We start from the raw sequence: 10,630 nt of genomic DNA on the forward strand, positions 1-10,630 counted from the left end.
TTATGAGTTCAATCACCGTCATTAACTGTGTTGTATAAATGTTGTAAATGTTGTATAAATAAATTTGATTATTTTTGTAAACTGTGTTTGTCTGTGTTGTTACTTTATTCATTGAAGCCACCCAATTTGCCAAGAACTCTCAAAATCCTTCAGATATTTAATTGTTATTGGATACTATTGATTTTAGTATATTTGTAATACATTATTGCTATATTAGTAGGTTAAAATAATAATTAAAGATAACTTTAATGAGACTGGTTGTGTTATTAATTTGAGACTGGTTGATAACACCGAGTGCTCCTAAGCAGCACTCGGCCCATTGCACCTACATTATTATTTTTACTGGATAATGACAGGATCGACTTACGCTGCCAACATGTGATTATTTGGTCACAAAATAAATCAATTCCTGAGACAAAAATAATCAAATTTGACGACGTGGTGGCACTTTGGCCCAGAGGCAATGTCTCTGTTATTGGTGTGGAACCCCAGGGTTCACCTCCTGGGCAAAATTGAATCCCGGTTAGGGCGGTTGGTACCTTCCAGTGGACTCACCACCCGCAGGAAGGTTCGGGGGGCTGGTACAGTGCAGTGTGATTTGGGTGGCGGTTGTGGAGACTCCTGCCCCCGCGTCCCGCTAACGGATAAGTCAACTTTATAGACTAGATACTGTTTGGGATTCCTGTTGGAATTATGACTTGTGAGAGAGAGAAAGCAAATATGGGAGAGGAGGTGTACACAAAAAGTGAAGAGTTGACACAGGAGTTGAAGTGGTCATTGCTGTTACACAAACACAAAAATGTAAGACCTTTATACAAATAAACTAAAAAAAAGGTCCATTGTCACCAAAAAACAAAATATTTTCTGGGAATTTTGTCACAACTCCTTTTTATTTCACCTGTGTTAAACTGAGAGTCAGAGAATGGCAAGAGGAAAAAAATGTTCATCTGGAATGTTGCTGGGAATCGTTGCTGGGCAGGACATTAAGATGAACACTCTCAATGCAAATGGCAGTGACCAGTCCTGCCCAACACCCAGCCTATAGAATGTCCTGAATTGTAGCAGGATTTACAGTATGTCACAAAAGTGAGTACACCCCTCACATTTCTGCAGAGATGTCATTATAATGTTTAATTGAACAACACTGAAGAAACATCGCTTTGACACAATGAAAAGTAGTCTGTGTAAAGCTTATATAGCAGTGTAAATGTATTTTTCCCCTCAAAAAAACTCAAAATATAGTGATTAGTAGCTAAACCCCTGGTAACAAAAGTGAGTACACCCTAAAGTGAAAGTTCCTGAAGTGTCAATATTTGTGTGGCCACCATGATTTTGCAGAACCGCCTTAATCCTCCTGGGCATGGATTTCACCAGAGCCTCACAGGTTGCCACTGGAATGCTCTTCCACTCCTCCATGACAACATGACGGAGCTGGGGGATATTCGAGATCTTGTGCTTCTCCAACTTCCGCTTGAGGATGCCCCAAAGATGTTCTATTGGGTTTAGATCTGGAGACATGCTTGGCCAGTCCATCACCTTTACCCTTAGCCCCTTTAGAAAAGCCGTGGTCATCTTAGAGGTGTGTTTGGGGTCATTGTCATGCTGGAACACTGCCCTGCGACCCAGTTTCCGGAGGGAGGGGATCATTCTCTGCTCCAGTATTTCACAGTACATGCTTGAGTTCATGTTTCCCTCAATGAAATGCAACTCCCCAACTCCAGCTGCACTCATGCAGCCCCAAACCATGACATTCCCACCACCATGCTTGACTGTAGGCACGACACAAACATCTTTGTACTCCTCACCTGGACATATGCTTCACACCATCTGAGCCAAATAAATTAATCTTTGTCTCATCAGACCAGAGGATATTTTTCCAGTAAGCCATGGCCTTTGTTGACATATCCTCAGCAAACTTTTGGCGGGCTTTCTTGTGGACAGCCTTCAGAAGAGGCTTCTTTCTGGGGTGACAGCCATACAGACCAATTTGATGAAGTGTGCGGCGTATGGTCTGAGTACTTACAGACTGACCCCCCACCTCTTCAATCTCTGCAGCAATGCTGACAGCACTCCTGCGCCTATCTTTCTTAGATTCACACCTGAGACCTAGTAAGAGTAACGAGTCACATGGTATTTTGGAGGGAAAATGACAAGCAGTGCTTTGTTTGGACATTTAGGGGTGTAGTGTCGTTGGGGTGTACTCACTTTTGTTGCCAGGGGTTTAGCTATTAATGGCTGTTTTGAGTTTTTTTTTGACGGGAAAAATAAACTTACACTGCTATATAAGCTTTACACAGACTACTTTTCATTGTGTCAACGCGATGTTTCTTCAGTGTTGTTCTATTAAACATTATAATGAAATCTCTGCAGAAATGTGAGGGGTGTACTCACTTTTGTGACATACTGTAGGAGGGGACCGGTTTTTATATGGCAATTTTGGACATTTGCTCTTCAAGTTGGATGATTCGCTTCTCCTGACTGCTGACCAGGTCTTTGAGGGATTTTATCTCTTTCAAGATCTCCTCCAGCTTTCCCTCTGATTGCTGTGGAAGACACCAGAAAACAACTGAAAGATCGACTGTGTGTGCACGAATATTTTTATATGACAGCACTGCTGCAACAACTCTGACACAGGCACGCAACACTGGTGACTTCTGAAACTATTTCAAAACCAAAAGTATGTCTCAACAATACTCTGTGTAAAACACTCCACTGTTTGTGGACTGTTCTGAGGGTTAACATGTTTCCACGGAGACAGCGCCAAATGGGCTGTGATTATAGAGCAGAAGTGCAGAGGGACACATGGGCTAGGCTGAAGCAGGCAGCTGTGTTGTGGGTGAATTGTGGCAAGACACCCAGCAGAACAGACCCCCTCATATTTAAGAAAGCCAGGGAACAGACCTCTGAGCTTCCATTATAAACAATTGCTCTCTGTTTCCTTTTATTTTATCTCAACTCCAGCCAAATACCACCTAAAGGAATATCAACATTTAGCTTTTGCCCTTTTCTTATGCAAAGACAATCTTTTTATTATTTGATTTACTGTAAACATTGAGTCTTTTAAGGGCGTCTCTCTCACACATCATATAAAATATTCACCTACTAACTAAGGAATCTCCTACAATATGTTTATGAAGGTACAATATGTTTATGAAGGTAACACTTACAATTGAAGGAGTGGGGGTGGCAGACTTGATGGCAGGGCTTGAGTTTTCTGTGTTCTTGGTCATCTTGCTGTCCAGTATGTTCTTTTTGACCACCTTGAACTCACGGTTCTTGACTGGAACATAGCCGTTCTTCAGAGAGATGGGTATGGGGTCGCCATTCTTACCCTCAAACCACTCCTCTGCCTCCAGGGCAGCTTCAGGTCCAGCTGTATCTGGGTACAAGTCATCCTGGAACAGATCCGACTGCAGAGCAAGGACAAGAGCGTCAGGATGAGGAAACCTGCACATTACTAAAATGTGTGACTACATAATGAGGTAATGACTCACCTTCCTCGGCACGGTCATCACAATGGGCTCACACTTCCTTTCATGCAGTTTGTAAAACCTGGAAGCACAAAATTAAACAATTTCACAAAAAAGTTAAACGCTCAACTACAAACAATTAAATTAGTTGTTATTCTCTGCCCTCTAGTGGTATGACAGAAGATACACACTTAATGTGCCAGAGCCCACATTTTCTGTGAGCGACTGCAGGTGGTCTCTCGGAAGTTACCTTGCAATTTCACACTTATTGACATCAAGGCCCCTCTTGGGCATGTAGCCCATGCCTCTCTGTGGCTCCTTGGTCACAAAGGTGTTGAGGAAGTGGACATAAGGTTGCTCATCTGTGATTTCAAAGTAACGAATGCTGCTGTCACCCTGCAAGAAAATGGTGTCTTATATTCATCTAATAAATCAGAATTTTTTGTATGAAAGCTGGACATAAATATTCATGTTAATAAATATTTTACTTTAATTTAGTGATAAAAAGAGAAACATACTTTCCCACAGAGGTAAACCACATTGGTGTCTGGATCATAGAATGGCAGCAGCACGCCGTTGCTGCTGTCCATCTCATTGACAGCGATTGGCTCCTCCATGTTTTGCTTGAGAGACAAAATACTAATTTATAAATTATTGTTTCATTGAAGAAACAGTGACTGCATGTGGGCAAGTAAAGGTTAATGAAATAATATTGACTTAAACAAAACAAAACTTTATGCTGATGTAGAGTTATTGAGTTGAGTTTTTGGTTAATATTTACATGCGTGAAAACTATCAGTGTTGTTACACACATTCACATTAAGTACAGCTGTTGCTGTTGCTCCTCTGTAAATCTGTAGTGTGTGTTTATTCCATCTGAAAGGCAGTATTTCCCTTAGGCTTGTATACTAGGACTTTCTGGTCATGTTAAGGTTAAGGTTGAACCTTATTGATCCCGCACTGGGAAAATTAGTACATTGCATTACCTATGAAGGACAACCCTGCTGTTGATGTTCAAAAATAACTAATTCTGAACATTAAGTGGATTCTTAAGTCTGACACGCTAAAGACAAAATGTGGAAAGCACAGCTTACCGTGTTCCAGAGAGCTAACTGTCTCTCACTCATGCGGCTAAAACCTGTGGTGAGGATGTTGCCATCAGACAGAAAAATGGCTCGCATGGGTCGGGCGCCCTCATGTGCCTTTTCCTTCTCCTGTGGACAATATTCAGCATTACTCACATGTACCCACTGTTCCCCATTGCTGTTATTATACACTTAATATCTTTTTATTTTACCACCTGTGTGAAGTACATTGAGATTTCAGCATATTTGTTCTAGCGCTATCTTCCTTTTTTTGAAGGAAAAAGCTAAATTTTAGATGAAAAGAAAAACTGCTTACAGCAATAATCTCCTCCCGCCGGGGGTCGATGACACGGATGGCCTTGTCCTTGCAGGAGGTGCAGATAAGGCTGCCGTTGCGGTTCCAGGACACGTTGTAAATGACATCTTGGTGCATGTCGTCCAAAGTGATCATGGACTCACCTGTGCCCACGTTCCAGATAATGATCTGGTTGTCACAACCTGGAAACAAAGTGGAATCATGTTAATAGACAGCAGCTAATGCCATGCTGATGTTTATAATCAGTGTAAAATTACAGCAAGGCTAACACTGAAGGGAGCTGAAGTACAGACTAAAGGAGGCAGCTGATACCTGCACTTAGGAGGACATTGTGTGCTGTTGGATGCCATGTAATGATGCCCACACGCTTGGAGTGGCCTTCCAGTACAACCACTGGCTTGGACATGGCCATGACAAGGCCATTCTCAGGAATCTGCCATACCTTCAGAGGACGTCAAGAGGACAGATGTCAGCCATAAAGTACAAAGTGGAGGATTTTCAAACATAAATCAGAAAATCTGTATTCTACCAAGAAATAAGGCAAATGTCCCTTCTGTCATTTGAGGAATGTGTTAATGCAACAAACTTTTTCATGTGAGAATCAAGACATATTTTGAATGGTCCACTTTCTTTGCCTGAGTGACTGACCAATTCTAAGCTGCTGTGAGGGTGTGCAACACACACGCATGTATATCATGTTCAAAGGCTCCTGTAAATGACAAAAATATTTCAGGTTTGATTCTCCTGAAGATTAAGCTTTCAAACAATCCCTTTATACTATAAAATACCATGTATTTTGCAAGTGAGTATGGCATTTTGAATTATCATAGTTTTAAATTAGTCCATAATAGACACACTAAGTATTTACACTAACCAAGAACAGTGGCAAGAATGGCTGAGGTCAGTATCCAGAGGTCATAAACTGAGTGTATTATAGCAGGCAAAGAGTAATTATAATTGTTCCATATTTAACACGTGTTATAAAAACACATTGAGGCATGTCTCTAATCCAGGAAGTTTAAAGGAGGTCAGGGGTTGGGGAAGTACACAGTGATTTATATGAACTAATGAAACATAAATGCGTGTGTGATTTCCTTGAAATAAATTCATTTATATTCTGTGTCCTGTGACCGGACAAGAAGAGTGCGTCACCCAGGGGAAGCAGCCCTGTACTGGGCAGCTTAGGGCGTTGGCTCTTCAGGAGCAGTGAAGACTCAACACACCGAAGGCCAAGGGATGTGACTTCTCTTCTTCTTCAACACCACCACAAGGCAGTAGGGTCAGAACAAATTATACTGATAATGCCTCAGCACATTTATATTTTATTAATCTACTATTTTATATTAATCAAATCATATTTACCTGAGGCCAAGAAAGAAAGTAAATAAACATAGAGGAGTATATCATTTAAAGGGAGATTTAAATGATATTGAAACAGATGCTCTGATAGCTTTTACAAACACAATGTGGAAGATCCATAACAAAAAAATTAAGACATCGTGTACATGCTCTAGCTGGAAAAAGCTGGGAGGCTGAACACAGAAGGGACAGAGAATCTAAAATTAGCCAAAAGGTTTGGTGCCATCACCATTCATCCCAGCAGAAACAAAAATATCAGCTAAATCAAAGAAATCACAGAAGCCATCAGTTCCAGAAAATGTTACTACACAACTGCCACCTCAACCATCTTTTCCTGTGCAACCACCACAGCCTTCCAATCCTATACTGCCATCACAGCCCTATCGGCCACAACCACCATTTATTCCTATGGAACCAGTGAGACTAGGGACATCGACAAACCGGGAATATTCTGATTCAGGTTCTAGAGCATTCCCTGAGGGACCAACAGATCCATATGTACTAGACCAGCAAAGAAGAGCCAGAACAACTCCACATAACCCTCAAATCCTGACAATAAGAAAGCCAGGAGGACGAAAGGTCGGAGAATATCAGAGGCAGCCTCTGTGGGTTCCACCTAGGAGACCAGGATCAAGTAAAACTACTTTAGTAGGAAGATATCTGTCAAGACAACATCCATTGGCCTCAGCCCCTGAATCAGCGGAACAAAGTGAGTCAGAAGAGGAACAGCAGGACAATGGTGATGATAAAGACGGAGATGGTGATGAAAATCACTCACAATCATTGTATTCAGTGACTACAGAACACCCCGACTTTCAACCATTGAGAACAGGAGTTTATAGGAGGAAAAGTGAGAAAAAAGACACGCCACAACATGATATAGCCAGGGCAACTGAAAGAGTGGCACGAAATATCACATATGGTCCTATAACCATTCCAGATGGACAACAGTTCCATATCCCAGAGGTCAGACAGACAGATTATGGAATTCCCTTAAGATGGAGGAGTCATCAAGAAGAAAAGATAGTATTAATGGTCTCGGCTACACTAGGTGAGTGTGCCAATATAGTCACGATGCCTTCCCTAGCTTTCATGATGAAGGCCAAAGACTTAACCAATAATGTGAAAAATGGCTATTTTTGTCTAGCATATGATGGTCTAAGATATAAAATAAAGAAAGCTGCAGTAAAGAATGTAAGAATGCTTGGCTGATGAAGTTCCCCCTGGATCTGACCTGGAAGATGACGAACCACAAGGAATACCTGAGAAACCACCACAGGACAGCAGGACTCCTGGGGCCCAGAGTGTACCGCAAGTAGGAGGCGGAATAATGAACGAAGCTGTATATAAATGTATGGCCATTATCTTGACTACAGTAAACGCTAGAAAGCCTCATCAATCAACAGAAGTTTATCTGTTAGAAGTCTGGCATCAAGTAAAAAACTTGGTTGACGGTAATGAAGAAGTATTAGCCCTATGGCTTTTCACAAGTAACCGGCCATTCAGTCAAAGCTGGGGTAGCCCAAGAACTTTACTGCCGCCTGACAGTAGAGCCACTTGACGAAGATGAGGAATTCATAGTGCAAGAAGAAACCTGAAGAAAGGTGAGCCTCTAGCACAAGTGTTGATTTACGACAAATTACTCGAGGCTCCCAAGGAGAAAATAGGTTCCCTCTCACTGCAGTTGATGCGACAATAACAATAATAGAGAGTGAAGTGAAGAAGTATGATTTACAAGTGAAACTGTGGAAAGAAAGACAAGCAAAAGAATCTCGGGAAGGTCCCGGGGGACCACAGTGTGAAGTGCCAAGAAGTTGCACCTAGTCTTCGGGGGCGTCGGTCCTTACCCGTCGCACAGAGGGCTAATCAGCTATGGGTCAGCCGCACTCGAGTGAGTCTGCGGGTGAGCCCCGTACCTGGGAACCTAACAACAGATGTATTCCACTCCTTTATGCTTAGATAGAAATAGCACCTGGAGTAGTATTCCACCAGTTCACAGCTAAATCTTGTGTGCCTCAATTATCTTTAAATTAAAGATAACAAGAAAAGCTGTTTTAATCTCTCCTCTTAGCAATGAGAACAGCCAACACAGCAACTTTAGTGACAGGTGGGATATAATGGTTTAATTAAAAATGATCAGTTAGATTATAATCACAACAAATGGCAACAAATTCAAAAAAGTGGGCAACCAAACGGGCCACTGCCTGAACTCTGCTTTTCAAAGACCAAATAAGGACATACGTAGGGAAGTACAAATGCAGTCTCAAAAAAGTCAGTGACCTCAGCTCAATAAACGGTTAAATCATTCCCCTGCTCTGATTCCTACACACATATTTGAGCCTAATCTAATCCAGAGGGTGAGGTCTGCGCCCATCTCTTTGTTACAACAGCCTGGTTTTTCACAATAAAAGCATAGAGCCATTTCTGATAGAGAATTTATGGTGGAGATTTTATGATGACCTTTGTCCACCAACCAACAATTGTGTGTTTCGACGCACAGAGGGGGGAAAAACACCTTACCATCACTGTGCAGTCCTCAGAGCCACTGGCAACAACATGATCATTGTGGGGGCACCAGTCAATGTCCAACACTGGGCCTGTGTGACCACACACTGTGGGGTAGGATTTGTCAATGCGTCCCGTCTGTAAAGAGAAACAAAAACAACAATGGGATTAGAATGAAATGAATGTCCATATACAAGGGATGAACAAATTGAGACTCAGACACACACTGAATGCAAATGTGATGAATATATACATATATTTCATACCACAATATACTGTACATGTTGCCAAATATATTTGATGTTATGGAACTTCCTCGGGGAAATTGCTCTAAAGACAGGAAAGAAAGTAAGAAAATTTACATATATAACTTCAACAGTGGGGGCGGGGTGTGATTTGGTATTTTGTGCAAATAAAGTAAAATGTTTATACTAAATAGACACAGCACACAGCTGTGCATTGTCCTCCATGACAGCCTGGAGTAAAATGTTACCTCTGAAAACTACAACCTAGAAGGGCCAGGAAAGGGGTCAGAAGCGACAATACCACATTTGTCGTAGGTGGTGAAGAGATTCCATTTCTGGCAAGCCAACCCATCCACAGCCTTGGTTGTACCTACATGGCAGATCTCTCCGACAAGAAGATGGGGGAGACAGTAAGGAAACAACTAGCAGATGACCTGGCCAGGATCAATCAGAGTCAGCTCCCCGGCAAGTACAAGGTGTGGAGTTATCAGTTCATACTGTACCCAAGGGTGATGTGGCCTCTGAAGATGAGTGAAGTCCCCTCGTCGGCGGTGGACAGGATGGACAGGCTGGCAAACTCGCCTCTCAGACGTAGGTCTCTTTGGCAAAAACACACTGCAGCTGCCGCTACGATCCATTGGCCTAGGTTACAAACAGGAGAAGGCCCGGATGGTGCTGGAGCTGAGGGATTCCACTGATCAACTGGTGAGAGCAGCTGGCCCCAAGGTACGAACAGGGAGAAAGTGGAAAGCCCAGGAGGAGGTGGACAGGGCGATCGGCAGGCTGAAACATCGTGAGGTAGTGGGCACTTCTTTAGGGCAGGCCTCTAAAGAAGAGCGGAAAGCCATGGTGGTGGCAGAAGTGACAAGGACCGAGCTGGAACGCCTTAACATCAAGGCAGTGTCTCAAAGCCGACAGGGAGGCTGGTTGTCTTGGGAAGTCATCACAGACAGGCCCCTGTCATGGTCGGATCTGTGGAAGATCCCCCAGGCCAGACACAGCTTCCTGATCAGGTTTTCCTACAACACCCTGCCTTGTCCCAGAAATCTCCACCTGTGGTTTGGTGCGGAAGAGTCCTGTGCCCTGTGCAGTACCAGCAATGCAAGCCTCCAGCACATCCTGCTTTGTCCCAAGGCTGCTACAGGTGGCGCCATGACCTGGTATTGAGGAAGCTGGCTGAGGTAGCGGAGGCATGCAGACAGGAGGCCAACAGCAGACCTCCCACCTCAGCAAGATGTCCCATTCTTGCTGAAGATGGGACATTCTCTCCCACGCACCTGACAGCACAAAGCACAATCAAAGACATTATAACAGCACGAGAACATCTGCACATGTGGGAGTGGGGCGGGAGAATGGGGGCGGGGGGTTACAGCACGATCGAGTCTGGGAGGGCTGCTGCAGGACCTGCGCTGCCCTCGACCTTCACCGACCGCGTCGCAACAGGGGAGGGAGGGAGGCTGTAAGGGGCCAAAGAAGGCGTTGAATCAGGGGTAAGGGTAAGTGTCCCAGAGAGAGGGGGAGGGGGTGGGGGTTCGGAGCGTCTTGTCTGCAGAAACATCCAGGAGAGTAGAAAGATAACCGTCCTTGAGAAGGCCGGGTATGTCTGGGAGCCAATGAAGATAGGAGATTTTTTTGGGACAGGGCGACGCT

The 10,630-nt window shown here is 43.5% G+C and overlaps 1 protein-coding gene across 2 annotated transcripts in view; it reads right to left on the bottom strand.

The window, feature by feature from the left end:
* Positions 1 to 2,360: 2,360 nt before the first annotated feature.
* Positions 2,361 to 10,630, bottom strand: part of LOC103397272 (coronin-1C) — a 39,795-nt gene continuing 31,525 nt past the window's right edge. Inside the window, exons 1-11 of one of the 2 annotated variants that reach the window (XM_025052725.1) lie at positions 9,229 to 9,366; positions 9,002 to 9,065; positions 8,751 to 8,873; positions 5,184 to 5,313; positions 4,872 to 5,053; positions 4,565 to 4,684; positions 3,989 to 4,093; positions 3,721 to 3,866; positions 3,495 to 3,552; positions 3,168 to 3,410; positions 2,361 to 2,543 (exon numbers count right to left, since the gene is read on the bottom strand). In XM_025052725.1, coding sequence (XP_024908493.1) covers positions 2,424 to 2,543; positions 3,168 to 3,410; positions 3,495 to 3,552; positions 3,721 to 3,866; positions 3,989 to 4,093; positions 4,565 to 4,684; positions 4,872 to 5,053; positions 5,184 to 5,313; positions 8,751 to 8,873; positions 9,002 to 9,065; positions 9,229 to 9,332 — 1,395 coding nt within the window. In that variant the 5' untranslated portion in view covers positions 9,333 to 9,366 and the 3' untranslated portion in view covers positions 2,361 to 2,423. Of the gene's footprint in view, positions 2,544 to 3,167; positions 3,411 to 3,494; positions 3,553 to 3,720; positions 3,867 to 3,988; positions 4,094 to 4,564; positions 4,685 to 4,871; positions 5,054 to 5,183; positions 5,314 to 8,750; positions 8,874 to 9,001; positions 9,066 to 9,228; positions 9,367 to 10,630 lie in introns of those variants that run through there. The other variant, XM_008335482.3, reaches the window with a different exon arrangement.

Source organism: Cynoglossus semilaevis, chromosome W (assembly GCF_000523025.1).
Source record: "Cynoglossus semilaevis isolate Cse_v1.0 chromosome W, Cse_v1.0, whole genome shotgun sequence".
NCBI classification, from domain to species: domain Eukaryota; kingdom Metazoa; phylum Chordata; class Actinopteri; order Pleuronectiformes; family Cynoglossidae; genus Cynoglossus; species Cynoglossus semilaevis.